This window comes from Scaptodrosophila lebanonensis, unplaced genomic scaffold, assembly GCF_003285725.1.
Source record: "Scaptodrosophila lebanonensis strain 11010-0011.00,11010-0021.00 unplaced genomic scaffold, SlebRS2 tig00000089-arrow-pilon, whole genome shotgun sequence".
Lineage (NCBI taxonomy): Eukaryota > Metazoa > Arthropoda > Insecta > Diptera > Drosophilidae > Scaptodrosophila > Scaptodrosophila lebanonensis.
This window is the reverse complement of record NW_022060565.1, coordinates 653,278-678,964: the sequence shown is the minus strand read 5'-3', so window position 1 is coordinate 678,964 and position 25,687 is coordinate 653,278. Positions and strand designations below refer to the sequence as shown.

General features: G+C 42.1%; 2 protein-coding genes across 3 annotated transcripts; one reads left to right on the top strand and one right to left on the bottom strand.

Annotated features, from left to right (window-relative positions):
• Positions 1–14,818: 14,818 nt before the first annotated feature.
• LOC115627006 lies at positions 14,819–15,487 on the bottom strand. 2 transcript variants are annotated; one of them, XM_030522522.1, is made up of 2 exons: positions 15,008–15,487; positions 14,819–14,940 (listed from the first exon to the last, which is right to left on the bottom strand). In XM_030522522.1, exons 1-2 carry the CDS (start codon positions 15,478–15,480, stop codon positions 14,922–14,924), a joined length of 492 nt encoding a protein of 163 aa, XP_030378382.1. In that variant the 5' UTR covers positions 15,481–15,487; the 3' UTR covers positions 14,819–14,921. The 2 variants fall into 2 exon arrangements, with proteins under 2 accessions (XP_030378382.1, XP_030378383.1); XM_030522523.1 differs by having other exon boundaries at positions 14,824–14,940; positions 15,004–15,487.
• Positions 15,488–21,822: 6,335 nt separating this feature from the next.
• LOC115626916 (achaete-scute complex protein T5) lies at positions 21,823–22,584 on the top strand. The gene has a single exon (XM_030522426.1). The coding sequence runs from the start codon at positions 21,823–21,825 to the stop codon at positions 22,582–22,584; it is 762 nt and encodes a 253-aa protein (XP_030378286.1).
• The last annotated feature ends 3,103 nt before the right edge of the window (positions 22,585–25,687 follow it).

Sequence of the window (25,687 nt, the reverse complement as noted above, 5' to 3'; positions counted from 1 at the left end):
ATAATATTATCATAATTATGTATTTTAAAATGTATAGATATTAATGTATAAGAACTGTTAAATAATTTGCTATGATAAATAAATATATACTTAGCCCAGTAAACACGGACAAGGCCTGTTAGCTGTAATTTAAAAGTATTACATTTCATCATTAAATTGCAAGTAAAATCATTGCACTGCCACTTATCCGTATTATTAAAAGTAAAGAGGCTCATCACTGGGCCGGCGAAGCAGCTTAAAATATGTGTGGCATACTTTCAGGAGCTACGATAATTAACGCGTACAATGTTGTATCCGAACCTACCACACCGCAATCGACTAGAAACTGTTGCATACATTTGGGGAAACATTTCTTTTTCAACTCGTCTTGCCGCACGTGGACAAACTTGTTTGCGTCATTTGCATGCGCATTCAGAGCACAGAGAGACTTGGACTTGGACTCGGACTGGGACTTGAGGCCTGCTTGTGTGAACAGACTGTGCCAAAATTCACACATAATTACAAGTGGCCATGGCCACATTCGGAGGCAGTTACAGGAGAAGAAGAAGAAGAGGTAGCAACAACCCCACCATGCAGTTGCCTAATGATTTATGCTGGCCAGTCCGTGGCGGGCGTGTTGTGGGCGTGGTACGGCAGCGACTTTCGAAAAACAAACAAAGTCGAAAGCAACAACGGGGGCAGGCATCATCGTGTAGTATTTACTCGGCTGTTGTTTATTTTTTATTTTTTTGATTATTTAACGGACTCGCACCGACGATATCGAGCCGAAAACGAAACTGAACGGATTGGAGCGATGCGACGGCACCGTCGCGACGCCACGCTGTGCGAAACACTTAACGCCAAAAGTGAGCAAAACAACACTTGCTCTATTAACGCCGAGGCTGGCTGGCTCGCTGGCTGGCAAAGGGCAGACTCTGCAATTTATTGGACAACATTAAGGCCGCTAAACCTTAACGAGAAACAAGCCAGTGACGGAGGTAACGCTGTCCCTCATACGTGTGGCTAATTTGCGGTTTTGAGACGTTCACGCTGTTGATTTACATAGGCAACCTAAATTAAAAAAAAAAAATAATATTCCAAAATCCCTCTAAAGCCCAACGAAAAAAAAACGAAGGGAAAAGAAGGAAACCGCACATGCAAATTATAGAAATTTACAAACAAACAAATATTGAACAAATTCAGAGTCAACGGGCCGCCAACTGAGGCAGCAGTCCTGTCATTAGGAGCAGCCCCCAATTTGCTTATTCAAATCCAATAAATACAAATTGTTAGAGGCTGCACGATCCGAAGCATTCTAAAATATGTGCAGGCCGCAAGCCACAAACTTTAATTTTTGTCTGCTGCTTTCTGGATGGTTGTTTGCCTTATCTGAGCCTAAAAAGTAGCTAATTTTACGTTAGACGCGTTAATTTCATGCTGCCATTTATAGCTTCCGTTTCGCATGCATCCATACCCCCATCATCATCATCATCTTCATCATCTTCATCATCAGCATCATCACAATCGTCATTGCGATGGTCTGCATTGTGAGCGCCGCCAAAATGCTCTTAGCCTGGCATTTGAGTTGATGAATTGAATCGTTTGGTTTCGGCGTCGTTTGCCCCTTCGTCTGTCAACATGCGGCACCCTGTGGCGTGCGGGACCGCTTACATGGAAGCTCGTCTGGAAGCGTCAAACGGCTGCGCATTGCGAAGCTTAAGCGCCATTAAGAAATCAGCATGTGAGCCTGTTAATTACAGGAGCAGGAGTGCGGATGTGGATGTGGATGGATACGACGTCGCTGATAGCGGGTGACTACTTCATTAATCCGGCTGGCGACGACAACAACGCCGGCTGAGGAGCTCCTGCCAACATAAATATTTGGTCAACTTGAAAAATACTCGAAGGCGCTTTTAATTGAATGCCTGGCTTTTTTACTGGCCAAGGGAAAAAGGCAGATGTTGAATGGGGACTGTCTAGGTTATTTTCATCAATGAGCGGGGCAAATGAAATCTGATTGGTGCTCAAGTCTTTTGCTTTTCAGACCCCAACTGCACCGAAAAAGGCTGAAATTAACATTAACAACATTAAATTCCCTGCTCAGCTGCTTGGCGCGCGCTCCTAAAATAAAGCAAGTTTTCGCGTTCCCTGTAAATTAATCAAATCCTTAATTGATTTCAACGCAATGCGCAAGAGCGGACCTGCGGACCTGTGGAGACGTGGGGATGTGGGGATGTGAAGAGGAGGCGAGATGCAGGCATTCGGCGACTTTTGAGCGTTGAGCGACAGGCGATGAAATGCGTGAAATAGGCACTCAACAGCGACACCAGCCGAAATCTCTGTCGGCCAGCAGGATCGGAAGTCTCAGTTTTTAACCAGAAAGGGGGAGCTACGATCTTCACCATAATAACGATGCTGCTGGTGACGGTGGGGACGACGATGACGATGATGATGACGAAAACGAGCCCGAACACGGCATGCTAAATGTTGTCGCTTGCAATGCCATTTAATTGCATTTGACGAGCGCGAGATACATATACAGGAATCAGAAGTACTACAAAAAAAAAAACTTATGTATAAAAAAATGCAAGAGAAAAGAAAGCAAGTGCGCGTAATCGCTTAATTCGCGCGCTTATATATAAATGCGAGCGCGCGCAAATATTTGAAACTGAAAATTAAGTTGGAAAAAGTTGTCAGAGCAACACTCACCTCCATGTACTATGGGGCAAATGACAAATACATATAAGTGTGTACTGTGTCTGGTTTCAGGATCTTCTGTAGATTTACAAATTGGATGTAAGTCTATCAAAAAATGTTTAGAATAATTTTCCAGGTGTTATGTATATTTTCTTAAGTATTAGCACTTAGTGTAGGTCGTTCTCGATACCCGCAAATTGTTGTTGAAATAGTTGACTGTATTCGCAAAACAAAAAACAATAATAGTACTGATAGCTTTTGTTACAAAAACTTAGCCTTTCTTAGGCGTTCCACCTTGTTAAGTGTGGGGTCCAAAAAATGGTGAACCGCGCCTCTTTAAAAATGCTGCCAAAATTTATAATTATTTATGAACTGAAAGCTTTCCAAAATATTAAAAACACCATCTACAATATCTTAAGGCTGTACAAAATTGATTTCAGAAGGAAAACAGTTGGCTTGAGGATACATACATACATACTACGTGTTTGTTAAAAAAGGGAAACGCAACGATTGCGCATTCGTAGATTTGGGAGCTCGGCGGAATGTTTTGGTTGTCATGTTACTTCAATAAAAAAGAATAACTTTTTTATTACACGCACTTTCTCTGGGACTAACATTTCATGTGTGTCCACCAGAGAGTTTTCGGGCTTTTGCGAGTACACCAAGTTCGTGTGTGTCTAGTTTCTAATGTGGCTTAAGCCCGGCATATTTTCTGTAAAATCACAGAAATCCTATAGAATTGGGACTTTTATATTCGAGTATTGTAAGAGTGTATGTACAAATATTGAAAATGAGCTGCCGCTGATAATTTATAAATTAGTGATTCTTCAAAACAGCTATCGCCTTATTATTTGACTAATTTGCAACAGAAACGTCTCAAGCTTTACAGTTTTACTTATATTTAGAACTCATCTCAATGACAGTTGATGGAAATAGTCACTTGAATTATACTTGCTTATTGAAATCTCTAATCCCAATAGCTGTGTCGCACCAAAACGGTCATGATTCCTAGCAAAGACATTATTTCTCTGCATTAAATCGTTAGAGGAGAGTTTTAAAGAAGGAGTTGCATAAATATTATTTATAAAGTTCTTATTTTAAGCGAATGAACTTGAACTTATGGCTAAGCTTCACCTGTAAAAGGATAGAGTTTGCTTGTTCTGGACGCACTCTAAATAAGTCCAATCTTACTTAAGACTAAGAGCAATCTGTTCTTAAAATTTCTGTACTCAGGAGTACGGAAAGCGTCTATCAAAGGGGTACAATAGTGTCCATTGGTCTATTTAGCTAGGAAAAGGAGCCTGTATTGCGGGTTTCAAAATGCGTGCTGAATGCGTGAATGAATTGAATGCAAAGGTTAAGTATCTTCGATCTTACAAGTTGTACTTTAGGCCATTGGCATTTGCCAAATCTGAGTACTGGTCGGCAAGGTAGAGATATTGTCACGTTCCCATTGTGCGACGAGGATACGGGAACGGTCCAGCGGCTGCAACGTCCGCAATTTAAATGCCGGGCAAAGCGGCAAGAAACGAGCGAAATTATCTTGATTGACATTTTATGTCTTTTTAATGAAATGTGCAGCCTCGACTTCAAAGGCAGCCAAGGCGACTGCACGTAAATTGTTTGAATTGTTGCAAGACTTGGCGAGCACTTTGTTCGGATTGCTTGGATTGGGAAAAAGTGCAAGTGGGGCTTAGGCACCAGAAGGCAGGAGGCAGGAGGCAGCGCTGAGGTGCATTCGTTGGTGGTAAGCACATTAAAACTGATAAACAATAAACAGACGAAACAAGTGTAGACACACACATACCAGGAGAGAGACGGCTTCACATACTATGCCATGTACCGTGCTATCAAATGCACAACACAATCCCCAGATGCAGATACAATTGTATCTGCAAAGCAACCGCAGCTGGCCGCCGTGTGCGCGTAACTAATGCACTTAGATAGTCTGCTTTGAGCCATAAAAACAAACAATCTAATCGTCGTTGCCAAATGTCAGCCAGCAGCTTCATTTCATTCATGGACCGAGCGGGCGAACCCTACCAGGCCACGAATCGTGACCGTTTTCATTGATAAATGAAATGCGAGCGATGCGAGCGCTGCGTGCGACTATCGTTGCTGAACCGCAGCCGAGCGATAAGCGGCGTCAGCCGCGACTGCTTCAAGCTACACTCAGAGAAAATGTGGAACACCAATATAAATGCCGCTTTGTCTAACTGAATATTAAACAAAACAAGAGAGAACGCTACAGTCGAGCAAGCCCGACAGTGTAATACCCTGTACCCAGGTAAACTTCCGACATTAAGGTATATGCGCCCATAGCAGCAGCAAAAAGAGAAGAAGAAGAGCGGAAATTAAAAAAAAAAATAGGTCCTTTCTCGGACCTAGGAGAATCTGGATGCCAACTTTGGTTATTATAGCTTTTATAGTTTCTGAGGTCCTTGCGGTCATCCAGACGGACAGACGGACGGACAGGCGGACATGTCTAGATCGATTTCTCTCGTCATGCTGATTCAGAATATATATGTATACTTTGTGGGGTCGGAGATTCTTCCTTCTGCATGTTACATACTTTGCACAAACCTATACCCTTTTTACCCTACGGGTACAGGGTATAAAAATAATAACAATTTTTGTGTTGCTGTATTCATGTGTTGAATAATTTTAACCTTTCCTCCCACACATTCGACACATATCGTCTTCTTCTTCAAGGAGCCTGTTCTTTTTTTAATGAACATATGTATGTAATTTTCCTTTTAAATACATATACGATTCAAACAGTCCTTGTCTAGTTGTTATGTTGAATTTAGTTATTGCTTAACTTCTTTTTTAATTCATCTCCCTCTACTTTATATTTATTATAAAGATTATGTGTAGGCTTTCATTTGTACAGGTAGTTTGACTTTTCAAACATAACTTATTATTTTTATAGAACATTATACCTACAAGTATTCTATTCCTACTATCACATAAATAAAGTAAAAGTATAGTACAGTCTTTAAATTACTGCTTATGGTGATTAGTTCTGATTAGAACAGCAATTTGTTCTCAGTGTATGCATGATAGTGCGCTTACCTGGCATTTACGAGTATGACAAACATGCGAAGCAGTTTTTTGGTTGAGTTAAGCTGTCAAACGGTTTATCGCCGCTCGCATGGTTTAATTAAAAGGTTATTCTTGTATGCGGCCACATTGGCGATATGGGAATGAAGGGGACGACGCCATTTGATTGAGTTGTCCGGCCTTTGTTATCTTAAAGAGTTTTGCGACAGTGTGCGTGCATGTCAGTGTGTGTGTGTGTGTGTGTGTGTGTGTGTGTGTGTGTGTTTTCTTTTAAATGTGCTTATGTATGTACACCTGTACACCTAAAGTTAAGGCTGTATAGTAGTACTCTATATGTGCCGACCTTGGCTCATTATGCTGTGGGCAGTTCGAGTTCGGCTCTGGCATAATGACAGACAAGGCTCGCACCAAAGGCGTCAAAACAAAAACTGAAAGTTTGCATACAGCAGAGACAAAGGTAATGACAACCACTACGCCAACAACAGCAACATCAACAGCAACAACAACAACAAGAGTCAAGCTCTGGCCTGGCTCGAAGCCACAACCACAAAAATGCGCGCCCAGTTGATCGCTTGCCCACTTGTCCGGCTATCCAGTTGTCCAGCAGGCCACTGGTAGCTGCTGGCTGGATTTGTGCGTCTCACACAGCTGCCAGGTGAGAATTGACAAATTTCCATTTCGTCAATTCAATCAATAATGAGAAACATGCTTACTTGTATGTATATGCTACAGTGATACGAGTCAGCGACACCTCGCCGCATGCCAACCCGATCCAAACAGATCCCATTCGATCCCATTCGATTCGATTCGATCCGATTCGTTTAGTTTAGGATCGCGACGAGAGGAGACGAAACGCAACGAGCTGGGACGAGCCGCTGCCAAGGCCGTTGGCTGAGCGACCGCCTAGCCGCCACCGCCTGCCACTCCGAAAAACCACTTTCAATTAAACTGGGGCACACTTTTGCCTGCGGTCGCACGACAGCATTCAGAGTCAGTCCCGTCCCGTCCCGTCCAGTCCAGTCCCGTCCAGCCCAGCCCAGCCCAGCGCTTGCGGCAGTGCCCAGAGTGAAAATGAAATAGCCGTTGGCCAGCAACAATTACTGCTGGTGTTGTTGTTGTTGCTACTGCTGCTGCTGCTGCGGCTGTTGTTTTAGCCAGCGATTTCCACAAACTGGTACTTAGTTATATACTTTTACCAAGTCGGGACTGGCAAGGGCAGGACAGGACGGGAGCAGGCGGGACGGGACGGGACAGGACGGGCCTCAATTGAACTTACCTTTAAGTTGCTCTCTTTAAACACATAAATATCGCATATTGTAGTTGTTGCTGATAAAGGAAAGTTATTGCAGCATTTAGGTTTAGTTGTTGTTGTTGTTGTGGTTGTTGTTCTGCTATAGTCATTATTTTAATCATGTTCACGCTGTTGAAGTTGGTCCGATATTATCGCATCGTGCGACCATTCAATATAATTTCAATCTCGGCGAATGCAACTAAATTATATTTATGTAGCATTGGCTTCAGATATAACCTGTCGGTGGCTTTTACACCTTTTTATATTTCGCTACAAAATTACGGGCGAACCCCGCCACTAACTCTTCGATAAAGATATTTGAAATGTGGCAAATGAGAAGAAAAAAGATCGCCCACTGCACCATAGAGCTCTGCGAATAGTGAGATCGCTTAATTTTAAATGCAATTACATTCAAGGGTATAAATATCCTCCCATCATCTGTACGGAGAAAATGCATGCTTCAAAGCAGAGAGAAGTTGAAGGTGTAGAATGAAATTCAAGGTAACTGAAAAAGGAACCAAATAATGTTCCTGGAAAAGTACAATTACGGAAATTCTGAAAAGAAGCTTTGCAACTCCTTACATCCCAGAGAAAGCCACTAAACACACTCCTTTTGTGCTACTGTAAATTGCCAAGCGCAAATATTGCAGCTTCTATAACGAACAAAGGACCAATAAGTCCTTAGTTATGGTAAGATAACAAAACCTAACATTATAATGAATAAATAATTTGGCAGTCCGTTTTATTTTGAATCTTTCTCTAGTAGTTCCATATGTTTTTTTTTTTTTTGTAAATATTTGAATTACAAGCGGCCTGGGCTCTGTGGACTTATCGTGATGGGTGTTGGGTTTGCGATGTGTGGCTGGCCTCTCCATCTACTCTCCCTTCCACCATCCCTCCTCTCCATCTACTCTCCTTTTCATCGTCTCTTCTCTCCATCTACTCTCCTTCCATCATCACTCCTCTCCATCTACTCTCCTCTGCTGCTGTGGAATTTTATCAAATATAGCGATATTGTATTCATTATCTAGCAAACTTTTGCTTATGCTTGTTGGCTTTGTTAGTTTAAGCCCACTTACTATATATAGGAAATGATTGGACGCCTTTATAGATTAGTGTTTTGAAAAGCATTGCAAATATTCGAATAATGATCTGCAATATACATTTGTAGACTTCTGAAGTAGATTATTACATCGGAAATAACAGGATTCAAGTCGAAAAGAAAACTTATATAATTTGTCATTGTAATGGAATGTCACCTTACTTGTGCAGTCCTCCAGAGCCACCGTTGATTTCTTGGCTTTTTGTCCACTTGATTATCTGCCACGACTTTATAGCCTCTGCTTGTACTTTCCCACTGATGTTCGCACTTAATTGCTCAAATAAAGTCATTTGGCATTGCTCATATCTCTGTGCTACTGTACAGCCACCTTTGCGAGTGGCGCCTTGGCTTTCATGGCCTGGCCCCCCTCGCCCCTGCCCTCCCTGTCACAGCCCCAGACACTGGACATATGCGTGTCGTGACCCAACTGCATATCGTGTCAGCATTGGCATCTGTAATGGATTTTCAAGTACTGCGCGCTTGCGTGCGCCCCCAATGCGCCCATGGATGCAGACGTGGTTGTAGTTGACGCCAAGGCTGGATCTGGGGCTCGGGCTGGTCATGGAGGTGGAGCTGAAGCTGAAGCTGGAGCTGGGGCTGCGTGTTGCCTTTATGGCTGGCACTCGGAGTTGGCCACAATTTGTTAACAATTAGCACAGCGACCAACTGTCCAGCCGAGGCGGAAGGCGAGCAAGTTGGCATGCAATTTTTGTAATATTTTCTTTTGCTGTTGTTTGCAGTCTATGCCGAAAGTTGGGCTGCACTTGCTCAGCCCTTTTAAGGGCACGACCACATTAATAAGCTCGCATTCCAACAGCCACTAGTGGAAGTGGATGATGAAGAAGAAGAGTACAACAACCACGTTGGTGGTCCCAATCAGGCAGTCGACTCACGTCAGCGCGCCCAGCAGCTACCACGGCTCATATCAATCATGTCCCAGCCAGCTTCGGCTGCAACTCATATGCTAATGATGGCAATTAATCAATAAAAATCAGTTAAGTTTTCGAGAGACGCAACATGAGGCACACAAAAGAATTTTTGTGCTAGTTGCGCACGCAATCCGCCCATTGAGGGCAGCAACAAGACTTGCAACTGCAACTGGGGCACTCGCCATTCCACACACCTATACTCGTATACAGGGTGGCAGAAATGGCGATGTCACAATAAAGTCAAATAAAATATAATATCGTAAAAGCCAAGTACTTGTATAACGCGTCCTTAAGTTGTCTGAAATTGTGTTTAAAACCTTCACATCTTCCCACATGACATGGTACTACAAGTATGCCTAATACAGAAGCATTCCATTACACGATGGCCTGGAACTTGATTCTTATTTGAAATGTAAGCTTAAATTATTTCTTGGATTGCAATTAAGAAAAGAAAGCTATCTTTTGCTAATATTTGATGCATTTTATTTTATTTATTTATTTGGATAATAACTATCTAATATCTAGCAACACAAGTATTAGGTTACCCTTAAATTAAGATCGATATCAATATGCCCTACAATACATACATATTATATAATCTTATATAGATAAACATCTAATTTATAGCGTATAGCATTACGTATTTGTTCTACTTTCATTTTAACACAGCATTTTAGGAGTTAAATTTTTATTTATATATAAATTTAATGTCTTTTATGGCTCTTTTGTATTATTGTTATTATGTAAATGTATTAATGTATTAATGTGTGTGTGTATTTGTAAGATTGCCTTCGTTTTAATTCTAATTCCGAAATGCGTTTCACTGCTGATTATTTTTAAATAGACCATTAGCATTCCATATAGATGCATATAGATACAATATAGACTCTATCCAAATTCTATGTAATACATAGCTATTTTTATGATAGGTAGGATTGGCAAGTTTTTGCGACCCTGTTTCTTCTACAGACACACATCTAATGATGTGCTGAGTGTGCTGGCCAGCCCCATGAACTATAGTCGAGACCACTATATGCCCGCCTATCAAATATAATTACCCACGGCTGCACTCCGAGCCCAAAAGTTTAATTGGACGGCAAACAAACGAAGAAACAAACGAACGAACGAACGAGCGAACGAAATGCGAATGTGAATGTGAATCTGAATGATCCGCAAACGCCTTCCAATCTCGACTGGGACGCCTCTCTGCCCCTGTAATGATAGCCTCCGTCTTGCCCTACTTCGGTACACCCTGCCTCGCCCCTAGGAGTCCTCTCCTCGATCGAGAGCAGCACAGCGTGTGGCCGCATTTTTGCACTTGCTGCCATTCATTTGCTTGTTAACGAGCCAAAATGATGTACGACAATTGACCCTGACCTCAAGTGTACACGTCTCTTGGCACGGCGCACGACCTGCTGCATGCCATCCGGCCTGCTGCCTTTAATTAGTGACCGTCATTGATTCTTGTGGCTTTGAATCTAGGCTGACCGACTGGCTGGCTGGCTGGCTGGCTCCCTGACTGCATTACATGATTGAACGTGTGGTTGCCACCCGCCTGCTCTGATCTGATCTGATCCGATATGTTCCGATCTCATCTTCTCAACTACGAGTACGAGTGTGTGCCCATCAGTCGGCCATTTTGTGGCCGATTGTGTGGCCAGTAAGTTGTAAGAGCGAGGGCTCCAACCAAGTACAAATCCACAATTCCTAGTCTAAATCAGCTGCACAGTGGCCCAACAGCGGCAGTAAATGAGATCAATTAGTTGACTCGATGTTCTAAGCCCCTTTCCTCACATCAATATCAAAAATGAACCGGACACCTTTACGTATACAAATAAATTCAATCAGGAACCACAATCATTGAAACGGATTCCGTAAAAGATTATTTTGCACTTTGATATTTTTTGTAGATATATTAAATGAAATTAGATATGCTGAGATGTTGGGAAATTTGCATAGAAATCTTTGATGGCTCTATAGTTAGTCTATAGACAAACATACCTGCTGTATGAATCGAATGACAAATTATAAAGTTAGCTTTTTGTTTTCAACGCACTGTGCGTGGCATGCAAATATAAGTTACTGTGTCAGCGGCGATGCGGCAGGTAGCAGGTAGCAGCAACAGGTGAAATTGTCGCCGTCCGCTTTGCTGTTGTTGTTGATGTTGTTGTTGTTGTTGTTATTGCTGCCTTGTGCGTGTGCCGCTCAATGTCAAGTGTTGCATCGCTACTCGGCTTATGGATGTTGCTTCTGTGGTTGTGGTTGTTGTTATTGGTATAGATGTTCATGTTGCTGTTGCTGTAACAACTTTACAGAGTTAATTGCACTGCACGCGCACGCCAATGCCTGTCCGACGGGCTGCCCGATCGGCCTCTGCACCCTTCGAAATCCTCCCCAGCCCCAGCCCCAGCTCCAGCCGCAGCCCCAGTCCACTGGCCCGTGTGCAATATCAAGTTTCCATGTCAACTGTAATATTGCTGTTGTTGTTGCTGGTGTTGTTGCTGCCGCCGTTGTCATTAGTCTGCGCGCCCTCTGTGCACTTGCTGTTGTAATTGTGACAGGACGAACGAGCACGACGGCTGCCAGCCAGCCAGCCAGCCAGCCCGGTGAATGGGCAGCGGATCGCGAGAGTCTGTGGATGGCTGGCAGCGCGTGAGTGCCAGAAGCTGATTTCAGCACGGCTACCGATAAGCGACCACAGCAGCCACAGCACAACCACACACACATACAAATTCAGAGCTGCCGCTTTTGACAGACGCGTTGATTGGTTTTGGTTGACCAGCTCCGGCTCCCGCTCCCGCTCCAGCTCCAGCTCCAACTTCAGCTCCGGCTTCGCGCATCTCCTCCCCACATGCCGCTGCCTTTGGAACTGCGCGCGCGACATGTAAATTGTCGCTTGCGGCCGACGAATTTTGACATTTTGCAAGTAGCATTTTTTAGCATTTCGCCAATATATCGCACAATACATATACATACATACATACATACACATATAGTATATATATGTTTTCAACTTGTATTTTGTTCGTGCCGTTGATTTGTTGTTGATTGTATTTTGTTGATAGTCACGCTGCTGCGTTGCTGCGTTGCTGCGTTGCTGCGCTGCTAGGCTGCCACGCCTTGCCCCATGCAACAAGTTGACAACTTTTTGCATAATTGCAGCCTCGCAACCATGGACGAGAGAATGAGAACCGGCGACTTGGCATCGCTCCAGTACCAACTGCTGAGTGGAGCAGGAACTGCCGCACACCCTTTTGAGTGATGCGCGTCGTCGCTTATTCTACCTCTACCTCATTCTCTTTTCCTTATTATTATTATTTTTTTATTTTTGGTTTTTTTTTGGAATTTTGACAACATGCACCGAAGGTCGCACAACCAGCCAGCAACGCTTCATTCATAAATCTCAAGGAACTCATAAATATAGCGATGCTTTTCACATTCGCACTCAATACACTACAGTAGGGCCTAAAGAGTTGGCCAAAATGTTGTTGGTCTAGTGTTTAACTTCAATTCATCACTACTCGGAAAGATTCTAAGCATATTACATAATTGAGGGTGAGTAATATTTATTATCCTGAAGCTGTAAATTGTAGAGCCCCAAAGCGTAAATTAAGACTTAGAAATTATATTTTCGAATATTTTCAAGTTTTTCATTCAGACACCCGATTCTTGGCACAAAACTTGTCTAGACCGAGATTTAATATTAACTTGCGCTAAACTAGAAAATACAAGAAGTGCCCCTAACTTACTATATTTTAAAAAATAGCCCCTTCTTTCCTATGATCATGTCAATACAACGAGAATGAAATAATATTCGCTATTCATTTCAATATGAATTATTAGACCTTGTATCCGAAGAGAGAAGGGGAATATATCAGCATGATCTGAGGCATCGTGGTAGACATGGTCGCCTGTCTGTCCGCCCGTACAGAACAAAACCATAATAGATAGATTAAAACCCTTTTTTTATAAAGATATTTTGAAGACAACTTGATATTTTCTGTATTTATAATACCCTAACACCTAAGTCACTGAATTTTCTGTCCCTGTTCTGAAGTTTCATACAAATGTTGCATTTATTATATAGCTGCCATGGGAACGACTGGTTCAGCAAACTTTATTTAAGTGTTTACTCTTGTTAAAAATGTTTAATGTCGAAATGAACTAATTTAATAAATTAAATCGCATATAGTACATACATATGTTAATGGACATATTAATTGAGTGTTCAATCTATTTAATAATATTTGGAGGAATGAAGTTTCTACTTGTACACCTCTTGTCTTTGCTGTCTCTAATGAGCGAGGTGTTGTTCAAACAATCTCACGCTGGATATGGAGCCTCATCACCTTTATGGAGGTATTGCTGATTTAATGCAATGCCAAAACAAATTGTTATGTTGCAGCCGCGAGACCATCAGCGTCAGCGTCAGAGTCAGAGTCAGCAACGTCATCGCCATCAGCATCACCAATACGAACGCCGACTTGCAATTAATCAAAGTTCTCGCATTACAATTAATCAAAAATCGCTCGCGCTCTTTGGTCGTCCACAGTCGAATCGATAGTTGGACCCCGTGCTCCCCGGTACCATCCCGGTAGCATCTTGGTAGCCAGCACGCGCAGTGCCATAAATATCGCGTATATACGAGTATATGGCCAATAGAACTGGCGGCGTCAAAATGCGCACCTTAGAAGTGGCCATCGTTCCAACGACGAGCGCTGACAGACGCACATAAATCAGACCGCGGACTGATGACAACATCGAGTGGGAGTCGGACTCGGAGTCAGAGTCGGAGTCGGAGTCGCTGGCCGAGGTCGGGCGCGGCTTTTGTGCTTTCATGTGTCGACGCCGCCGTTTGATGCCCATGAACATTTGACAGCCTGCCAGTGGACAATGGTCGCATTTTGTTGGTGTCGTGTCATGTCGCGGTCGTGTCGGTCAATGTCACTCGGCGTGCCAAGTGGGGTGATACTCGTGGAGGTGGCCGGAGTCGCCGGAATAGCCTCTAGTAGATCATTGAGTTGATGCCAATAAATTGTTACTAAGTGTAAATAAATGTATTTACTTTTGCTGTTACTATTACTATCATTACAACGTTATTGTTATAATTGTTGTTATTATCACTTATTTCCTCCATTGTCACCCGATATTATGAGTTTCAGAACTTAATTAAGCAGTTTTGTACAAAACTAAGTAAATAATAAACATATTTAAAAATGAAAAACTTTGGCCCCTTGAGCGATAGCCGTCGAACGAGCGTGCTGCAAAGAAATCAGTTGAAGGAAAATGAAATCGATTTATTATTTATTATTAGATTAATTTATTTTTCTTTAATGTCGCTAAAAACAAATTGACTTTTCTTTTTTTATTATTCCTTGTCTCAACTTTCAATACAAACGCATTAAAAACTAACTAATATGGTACATATGTAAACTCTGTTTAGCGACAGAGTTCTTTAAGTGACTAGTGCTTTAACATATAAGTGACTCCACTTGTTGCACTATAAAGTAATTAACAATAAATAAATAAATAAACAGCAGTGCTGCTAGGTTCAATGGGCGAAACAGTGGAACAAAACCAACAATTTGTGCACTTTTTGAACAACAACAAAATAACCTGACAATACATACAAATATAAGTGCATTTATATTTAATATGCTATTCCACATATAAACGTATTTATTTAAAAGTTTTGCTTGTTAAACATGTAGGAATCTAAGAAGTATGTACAGTCAAATCGCCTTGATTGGCTGACTTCCATCGTGCATTCATATTTTGTTATTCATCTAGAAGGTGTACAGGATCCTGAATATGTTCTGCTTCCGTATGCCAAGAGCATGACATATTTGTGTCCATTGCCTCAATCTGTTACTTGACTTCTGCTCCAAAAAAGTTGTTCAAAATCAATAGCCTGCTATTCAATTATTTTTGAAAAAACGAACCTACCCATCCTCGCTAGTGCATGTACTGCCTTCCTCAGTCTGTACCTGATACGGCTCCGAGGACGATATTGTTTCAAATTGTACCGTCGTGTGTTCCTGAATGCGATCATATTCTGGACCACGCAGCGTGCTTATGGCTTCGGCTACCAGGGCGCGCCTCTCCTTCTTCGAGGAGAACACGCCAACAGGTACGGTTGTCCCCGGACGACTCACATTTGAAAAGGAGCTGGGAAACTTTTCTTCGAGCTCAAAATGTGAAATGAGCTTAGTTTTTGGTACTCCCGAGTACAGAAACTCTAAGAAAAGATCGCGCATGTTCTTATGTAAGAAAACCTTGACCACCACTTCGTTCGGATGGGGCTCATTAAGAGTTCGCAGCAATGGTCCAATATCCTCGGCCATGTTACAATCCGCGTCCAAAATGAGCAAACTGTACTTTACCTGACTCATGCTCGTATAAATAACGACAATAACCATGATGTTTAAGTTTCTTTGATTCAAAAGCAATCTGTATAAAGCAATTTTCTAAAATTTCCTTCAACTGTGCCCAACAATTATCACGCGCCGATTGAAAGTTATTTTATATTGGCGTTGCTTGAATATATTCTGATTCCATTTTCCCAGGCGACTGCGATTATGTATCTCAAATGTCACTTTCCAGAAATACAACAACGCTATCGAATACTAATGTCAACTTGTTTTCAGTGTTTGAAGGGAATAAAATGTGAATTAGAGTTCAAAAGTTATTGCAGTTAAGAGAAGTAAGTGTCTGATGTATCCTGTGTGTCATGTAACTATATTTAAAACAAGATAGAACGCTACAGTCGAGCAAGTCCGACAGTAAAATAGCCTGTACTCTCCACAAAAAGGAAAAATTAAAAAAAAAAAAAAATACAAAAAATTAAATTATTAAAAAAAATGAATGAATTAATTAATTAAAATAATTAATTAAATTAAATTAGAATACATGTTTATGTTCAGTTTAAACAGCATACATTTACATCACGTACCTATGCGTGTTTATATGCGTGTATGTATGCAGCACAAAGTTGAACCAAAGCAGCAACAACAACAACAGCTGCGGGCAGCGCTGCCGACAGAGCTGCCGACAGAGCTGCCGACAGAGCTGCAGGCAGCGCATGAGCAGCGATTTTACTTATGGCTATAACTTTCTTCAGAATTGACCTATCATGATGAAATTTGGCACACGGACACATTAGTACTAACTGGATGTACCTACCAAAATTGATTTTTAAATTCCGAGAATTACGGAAGTTATAAGAAAAAATACGAATTGCGGGGGAGTGGGGGGGTGTATCAGAAAAAATAAACAAACTCGTTCTGCCTAGGGCTTATAGGAACCTTGATACCAATTTTGGTTATCCTAGCTCTTGCACTTACTGAGATCCTTGCGCTCATACAGACAGACGGTCAGACGGACAGACGGACATGGCTATATCGACTCGTCTTCTCATCCTGATCAAGAATATATATACTTTGTGGGGTCTGCCACGCCTCCTTCTGTGTGTTACATACATGCGCACAAAACTAGTATAGCCTTTCACCCTTTGGGTACAGGCTATAATAAGCAGAACTTTGTTGCCAAAAATGTTAATGAGCAAAAGAGTGTTACAAAGCCCAAGAGAGTCTTTATTGTTGAACAAATTTATAAAAACTGTCGCTATACATAAAATAGATTCAAATAAATCGCTTCGCTGTAGTCCCTCTCTGTGAATGTCCATATGACGAATTTTGTATTAAGACTTCAACCCAATTATTACAGATCATATATTATGTACACCCATGCAGCACCGATCGGTGGGAAAATAGATCGTAGCGAAGAAAACACGGTTGGTTTATAAAGGCATTTTAACAAAATTTGTGAGCTCTTCAAAAACTTTTGTTTTATTTAAAGATATACACTACTATATCATAAAGTATAGCGGACCTAGGAACGATGGATGCAACAAATTTGAGTTAGGTTTAAGGACTATGGTGGGGGAAATATTGCTGTTGTAACCAATGGGAATGAGCTGTTGTTGCTAGACGGTTATCTCATCCGAAATGTGTACGAGCTCAGATTAATAACAGCAGTTGGATTGAAGAAAACTCCATATAAAACTCCATATTACGGTTGATATCTTATCACTTATTAGCTACGTGATTTTCAATAATCTATAATCCAGATATTACATATAACTTATTAAAGTGATCACGACTTATTGATGAGCTTAACGACAGCTATCGAAAATATACTAACCCCTCCATTCAAGGTGTTAAGCAAGCGTATTAAGCAGAGCCCAAGTACGGTTATGAGCCTTAGCAGTTCAACTCTCCCCTAAGCAACATTACAAGTAAATCTGTTTTTTCCAACACACATACATACATATACATACATACTGTATTTATATGTAAATATATGTATGTGTACTATATGATTAATTCCAACTTATGCAAAATGCAACAGTAAATATAACAGCAACAATGACAGTAACAACAACTGCCACTGCCACTGCAATTTTAGCTTCGTTGCCTCAAAAGCCTCAAAAGCCGCAGCAGCAGCAGCAGCAGCAGCAACGGCGACGGCGACGACGACGACGACGACCTTGGCTTGGGGCGCGTCAACAATCGCGCCACAAAGTGTCCGAAAGTTGAAAATGTGCAACGCAATGGGCCAGAAGTGTGGAAAAATGATGCGATGTCAAGTTATTGACAGGTCGAGTCGATATTAATGACGACTTCATTCACTTTGGCCGCGTCCAGCTCTTGTCTGTGTGTGTCTTACTAGCAATTATTGGACTAGTTAGTGGCCACCGAACGCCGATGCCAATGCTGATGCCACAGCCACTGGCACTGCCATCGTTGCTACCACAACCAACTGACCCGCTCAATTATGACAGTCGGCTCTTTGAGACCCATGGCCGCTTGAATATCGACTGTAGTATAAGCTGCGATATGCGTACATATTTAAGCCAACATGTCAACATAATTTATATTAAATTTTTGTGTCAGATAATGATAGCGCCTGCTGCTGCTGCTGCTGCTGCGGCAGCGGCAGCGGCTTCTGCTGCAAAACACACACTCAAATATGCTCATACATATCTGCATGCAGTCGAGCCGTTATTATTATTATTGTTGTTGTTGTTCTTGTTGTTGGTCCAGTCGCACTCATATTCACATATTCGCAGTCGCAGTCACATTCGCAGCAAGATTCGAGCCACAACTAAAGCCACAGTGGCGCGAGTCTGTCAAACAAATATAAAATACAACTACAACTATTTAACCAATATTTAATGAATCGTTGAACATAAAATAATAATTACAAGTACTTTTTTTTTTATATATTTACATGTTTTCAAAAAATATACAAAATTTAATATTATATTATATATTGAATTTTAGATGAACATTTTCATATTCAATTTTATGTTCTATCATATTCAAATCAAATTTAAACATCGTAATTTTTACTAAAAACATGTTCAATTAGTGATTTTAATATGAGCAATATTCAAAACAAAGTGTAAAACTTCGTTATTTAAGTGTTATTCAATTCATTCAATTCAATATTGATCTGATCTAAGCTATAGAAGGCATAAAAAAAAGTCAAGATAGGGATAATAAAAAAACATTTTCAATTTGAAAGTTACTTTCTGATAGAATTTTTGTTCTATATAAATTAAATATATATAAGAAACTTTCCATTATTGAAAAGAGTTGAAATACAGCAGAGTTTACAAAAAAGTGGGAAAATATTTTATAATTATGAAAAAGAAACGTTTGAAGTGAACCAAGCCTACGAACTAGAGTTGGGCACGGGCCGTGTTTTTTGTCGTGGCACTTCGTGCCACGCGTGGGCCCGCGTGTTCGTGTTGTAAATTCCGATTTCGTGCGTGGCCGTGCGTGTTCGTGTTGAGCCAAAAAGGCACGACAAAACACGCACGAGGAAACACGAAAGAACACTAAAATCAGAAAACGAAGCACCCAATAGTCAACACGACTTTTCTGAATTTTTGGACACTAATAATTCAAAAAAAAAATTAAATTGGACAGGTCAAGAATGGATATTGAAATAGATGACTATATAAGTAGTGTAGTTGATCCAGGAATTTGTGTGCTAACATTCTGGAAAAAAACAACAAAATGTAAAATGCTACGGCAATTATCAAGGCATATACTCAATATCCCTGTCAGCTCTGCAACAAGCGAACGAGTTTTTTCCACTTCTGGACATATTTTAAATGAGCGACGTACTCGGCTTCTTAGCTCAAATATTGATAAGATAATCTTTCTGAATAAAAATTTGTAATGTTTATATATATATATATTTTTTTTTTAATTTTTATATTTAATATATAAAAAGTTCGTGTTGGGCCGTGTTAAGAAAAATTTTCGTCGTGCGTGCGCGTGCGTGTTTCTAAAAGTTAATTTCGTGGCCGTGTCGTGTCGGGCCGAAAATAGCCGGCCCGTGCCCATCTCTACTACGAACACAAATTCACTTGTGATTTTAAATCTTTACACTTTATATCTACTAAAACACACGATGGTGCACAATCGTTGGTAAAAATAGTTGGATCCAAGTGTAAATAGTTGAATTCACCTGTGTTTTATTTATTTTTTTGAGTGTGATTGGAATTATTTGTGAACTATGTACTTAGCCCACTGTATGGCGTCGGCGTCTTACTCTACAAAGCCTTAATCGGAGTATTTGTTGTTGCTGGGCATTAAGCAGTCGGCAGTCGGCAATCGGCGTACGCCAGACCCCAGATCGTGGGACATGTGTACATCGGCCAGAGCCATCATCGTCGCTCTTCCTCTTGCTGTTACTGTTTCTGTCGCTGTCGCTGTCGCGCTCGCTTTCGTTGTCGCCGTCGTCGTTCAGTTCGGAAATTAAACCGTATAACGTTAAATAATTTACAATTTATAATAATGACGCGCTCGGTTCGCATGCCAGGGCATCGTTTTGGGGCTGGGCGATGCGGCAGCCAGAAAAAAGTGCAAGTGGGAATTATTGCGAGCAAGAAGCAGACAACAAGAAGGCCGACAGAAACTGGTTGCCTTTCACTGGGAACACACTGGGAGCTCACTATTGGCCATTGGAATCGGAGCAAGTCAAATTTCTATTGCATAAACAGTAATTTTTCGCTAGAAATGCAAAAGGAAGTCAAAGCAGCCGCGATTTGCATGGACTCGAACCGGATGTTAGCATCGGTCCGACCAAAAGTTAACCGGGACTTCGGTCCTCGCTGCCTGCCTGCGTCCAGTGTCCTGTGTCCAGTGTCCTGTGTCCAGTGTCCTGCGTCCTGTGCCGTGGCCAGTTGGTCGCTTCGGTCCAACAGATGTGCGTCCTGGAAGTGTCGCAATATGATCCTTTAAAGAAGTGCTAAATGCTGCACAGCATGCACGCGCCCATTCTTCAAAGAGAGGCCTTTGGCTTTGGTTGCCTAGCGTGCAACCGCCGATCTGGTGCCAAAGGTCAGCAGTTCATGTCGCGCAACGCGTTGTAAACCAGCGTGTGGACCGACGCGTCGGCCTTTGAAATCCAAATGAGCAGCGACCTCTTTGCAAGTTAAATGCTTTCAAATTAGAGAATAGCGAACTATGTATAGAGAATAGAGAGGCCGCAGGAGCCCCAGCAGTGTGTACAATATGCAGTCCTTGGCCTTGGCGCAACGGGTGCTACGTTGCCCATAAAGAGGATCGAGGCATTAGCAGAGTAGCAGCGATGATCGAAGTGTTAATAGAAAACTGCTGCCGAGCGAGGTGTTGACTTGAACGGTTCTGTTGGCTAGAAATCAAGCTGGGCCCCAGCTAGGCCTTGAGCGCAAAATCTAGGATGGGCAAGAGCAAGGGCAAGGGCAAGGACAAGGACTTGACTCAGCTGCTTAATGTGCATAATTTTTCAGAGCACATCGAGCTTGATTTATGACTGCCATAGCGACATACCCTAGCGATGAGGGTTGAGCTAGAGTCCTGAGCTATTAAAGCATTAAACGCCATATACACTTATATGATATATGCATGTATCTAAGTCGGGGCTATCGGCAATGCGGGCAACTTTCATTAGGCAGCCCAAAAGCGAGGCAGCCAATTTGTTTGCCCCAAGTTGCAGTCGGAGAGCCACACGACCGCAAAAGCGACTTTAAACCGGATCGCAGCCGGCACGCGACACCCGAGCCAACCTGATGATGATTGCGATGATCGTAATGAGCATCGCCGAGATGGGGACACACACATGCACACACACGCACACACACATGCACACACACACTCAAACACACACAATACAGGCCAAGCGAGCGAGCACTTCAGCAACTGGGAACGAAACTCTTCCCAGATGCGAAAAGCGCTCAAAACGCACCTGGATCGGGGGAAACGCTCAAAGAGCGTTTTTGAGTGAGAAGCAAGATGTGTGAGCGTGTGTGCTCATGAGAGGCCAATACGAACGATCCTTGAGCGAGAGGGTCGCTGATGCTGTTGCTGCCGCTGCTGTTGCTGCCGCTGCTGCTGCTGCTGATGTTGTTGTTGCTGCTGATGTTGTTGCTATTGCTGCTGTTGAGTTTTGCACCTTTTGTGTGCACAGGTAAGACAGACAGGGGGACAGAGTCCGGGCAGGTGAGCCTGCTGCGCATGCGTGCGTGCGCACTGAGTTTGTGGATGACTGGCGATGGCCTATAAATAGCGTGCCAGCGCAGGGAAGGGCATCAGAACAGTGCCAGCCGTCTTAGGGCCAGCAATACAAGGCAGCAAGCAGCAAGCAGCCAGCAGAAAGCAGCAAAGACAGTCCACACTTGCAACACACTAAAACACCACATCAGTATGGCATTGGGTAGCGAAAACCAAAGCATCTATCAGTCGGAGCGACCTCGTCATATCGCACCTCTGCCCTACAGCAAACCCAGCACGAGCTACGAGTCACTTGGTCTGGGCTTGGGTCTGGGCCTGGGCCTGGGTCTGGGCAATGGTGGCGCCTCAGTGGTGCGACGCAATGCACGCGAGCGCAATCGCGTTAAGCAGGTCAACAATGGCTTCAGCAACCTACGGCAACATATACCCGTTGCTGTCATTGCCGATCTCAGCAATGGACGACGCGGCATCGGACCGGGCGCCAATAAGAAGCTCAGTAAGGTGAACACCTTGCGCATGGCCGTGGAGTACATACGTCGGCTGCAGCGTCTGATTGACGAGAGCGATGGCAAGAGCAAGTCGCAGCACCAGCAGCAACAACACTCAGATCAACAGTTGGGGCAACAGATACAGTTGCAGCAGCAACAGCAGCAGCAATTGCAACTGCACTTCCAGCAGCAGCAGCAACACCTCTTCGCCCTGCAACAGCAACTGCAGCTCAGCTCGCCGACGGGCTCCGTCAGCTCCATGGGCAGCAATAGCTCCAATAGCTCCGACACTCACTCCTACTATGGCCAGCAATCTTCAGCGCATTTGAACTCCGCTACAAATGCCAGCTACTATGGCCTGAAACAGGAGACCAGCTACGACGACTATCCGAATAATTCATGCAGCTCTGGTGGCGAGGATGAGGAGATACTCGACTACATTTCACTCTGGCAGGATGATCTGTAATGCGTATCTAAAGCGCTAACTCTACCAGTTCCAGCAACTAGTCAGCATGCCTGCCCCCGCCCCCCAAAAACGCAACTCGACCATTGATTGGCAAAGTATTACCTCAGCGAATAGTATTTATTATCGTAGTTCTTAAGAAACATTTTTTTGGCAAGATTATTGTACAAATTAGTTTTAACGCACTTGTGCCTGCACTTAGTCTTAAAAATTTATGGAAGACAATTTAGCTTAAGGAAGACAATTATTTTTAAGAATTTCATTTTTTTTTAAACAAACATGGAGGACATTAAACTGATAACATAAGAGCTATAAAACCAAAAAAATCGCTCATTTCTTTCATCTATCAAGTATTTGGGATTCTTGAATCAACTTCAGGAAGTATTTTTTCATAAATAAAAGTAAATAAAATCTGTAAAGATATTTACTAACATTCGTTCCTGGATAGAGTGTCGAATTACATGCAAGTCCTTCTATTGCTGAAAAGATATCCAAACATAATCGACCTCTATTTCGTTAAAATAATATTAAAAAAATATTTTTTCAATAATAAAAGTCAATAAAATCTGTAAAGATATTTACTAACATTCGTTCCTGGATAGAGCGTCGAATTACATGCAAGTCCTTCTATTGCTGAAAAGATATTCAAACATAATCGATCTCTATTTCGTTAAAATAATAGCAACCATTTATTTGAAAGATCAAGTAATTTCACATCACATTTTATTTTCAAAATCTGCAAATTACATTAAAGATCAAAATTTATTATAATTTATTTGACACGTATTGCCTTAAATAGAGATTTAAAGCTGCATTCATTTCTGAGAGATATATATTCATAAATTTTAATATTTTCATTGATAAGTATTTCATATTAACTGAATAAATGATAGGTGTAGCAATATATAGTTAATAGTGAAATATATATTGAATTAAAGGTTGAAGCAAAATTGTAATTAGCTTGGGTGTATTTCAGAAAACAACATTTGAAAATTTTATATTTGTGTTTGTTTCTTTAAGGAAACACACACAGAGAGAAAGAAATAGAGAAAGAACAGATAAAATTTATTTAAAATCCTTCCATAGCTCCATATATTAATAATGAGCACAGCTATACTATTCGGAGACAAAATCAGGTTTATAGTGCAAAATAATGCATTAACTCAGATCATTCAAATCCCAGAAAACACAGAATATGAGACACAAAGAGAAAGCCTTATCTCCCTGACAATTTCTATCATAATTCCTCTAGTTCATTAAATCGTTTAATAATTTGGTTCCTTTGACTTGATTTAAATACGGCTTGCTCCTGTGTCAAGTGAGATTCTTTTTATAAACCCCAATACAATCCCAATTCTTTGGCCCCAGTTAGTTAGCATTTTTGTATCAGTGTGAATACGGCCCAGCAAGTCCTTTTTAAATTACCTTCATTGTTGAAAATGATGTTTCAATTGGGCAATTACTTAAGCAAGAAGTTAAACAAATAGGTCTTGTGTCTTATTTTTATTTTTCCACTGATCGCGTCTAAATATTCCGTTAAGGGACAAGACATGCAATAGCTGGCACCGATTCAGAAGATGTTTGGAATTGATTTCATGTTGGAAAACCAGAATTATGCAAACGATTTGAATGCAGAGCGAACGAAATAATTTACTCGCTGCATTTTTCATGCCGGTCACAAGTTAATCAATTGCAACACATTGAATGCCGCCAATTCCAGCAGCAATCGAAGGAGCAATCGACCAACCCAACTGCCCGATGCCCGATGCCCGACCGACAGATCGATCGTTGTCCAACTCACAATGCCAATTGTTCCCGGCTCCAAGCACTTGTGAACTAATTTTGAAATATGCGCGGAACGTATGCAAAACAAGAGGCGACAACCAGCAACAACTGCAACAGTAACTACAACAACAACAATCGCAACGTCGCGTCGGCTGCTTATAATGTGCGCCCCCGATCCAACTGTCCAGCTATTGGACAGCGGACAGAAGAGAACGGAAGCCGCTCAAAGCTATGGCAAGATATATGCGCCAGGATAAGAGACAGAGGCGAAGCGGAGGCGGAGGCGGAGACGGAGATGGAGACAGGGACGATGAAACTGAACATGTCACGGATTCTGGCCGGGGAGCTCTGAAGATAGCTTGGGTGCGGGTAGCGAGTGTTGAGATTGCTTGGGAAGTTGCAGCAATCGGACTCGCAGCATCAATTGCTAGCTCGTTTAAGCAATATCCGCTGCTCTCTAAATACTCCCACGCCGACTTCCGCTAGGCCATAGCTGGACTGGATGCTGGCCGTCCCCCTTCTTACAGTAAAACCTCATTAATAGATAAATGAATTGGATACGCATTTCCGTCACTTTCAAGTAGATGCAGCATCATTGAAGCAGTGCCGTCTCAGTCGCAGTCTCAGTCTCAGTTACAGTCTCAGTTACAGTCTCGGTCTCAGTCTCGGTCTCGGTCTTAGCCCCCGAGTTGTTTTCATGCCAATTTTATGTTGTTGTTGCTGTTGGTGTTGGTGCTGGTGTTGGCCCCTCCAATCGATTCGCAACGAACGGCCAAATGAACGGTTTTACAGTATCAGTACGCGTCTCAGCCGCAGCTTCATGGCGTATTTATCGAATTATTATTTCCGGCTTTGTATAGCCAAGAACCCACTATTGGGGCGGTCGGCGGGCCCAAGGGTGTCGCAGCGAGGACTGCGTGTTGTTCCTTAATGTATGCAGAGACAGACAACAGACTACAGACATCAGCCAGCAGTCAACAGTCAAGAGTCGGACCGCGAGTGAGCGCCAAAAACAAGACATGTTGCACTACAATGTGCAAAAGATTCCGATGCTTTGCGTTTTCATGCCCTACACCCTTTTTTTAAGAGTGTATGGACATATCTGGAACGAGGAAGGACATTCAACTTTGAGCTTTGATTTATTGGCATATGTTATAATGACGTACGCATAGCATTAGGCGACAAAATTGGATCTTCTTTTCAGCCAGAACAGACAATCAATTGTGTGTTTTTTAAGATTAAGTTTAATATTGTGTTCTCTCTCCATGCCTTTCGTTTTAATTCTTAAACCTATGAAAGTTTCGAATTTCCTAGTTCTAAA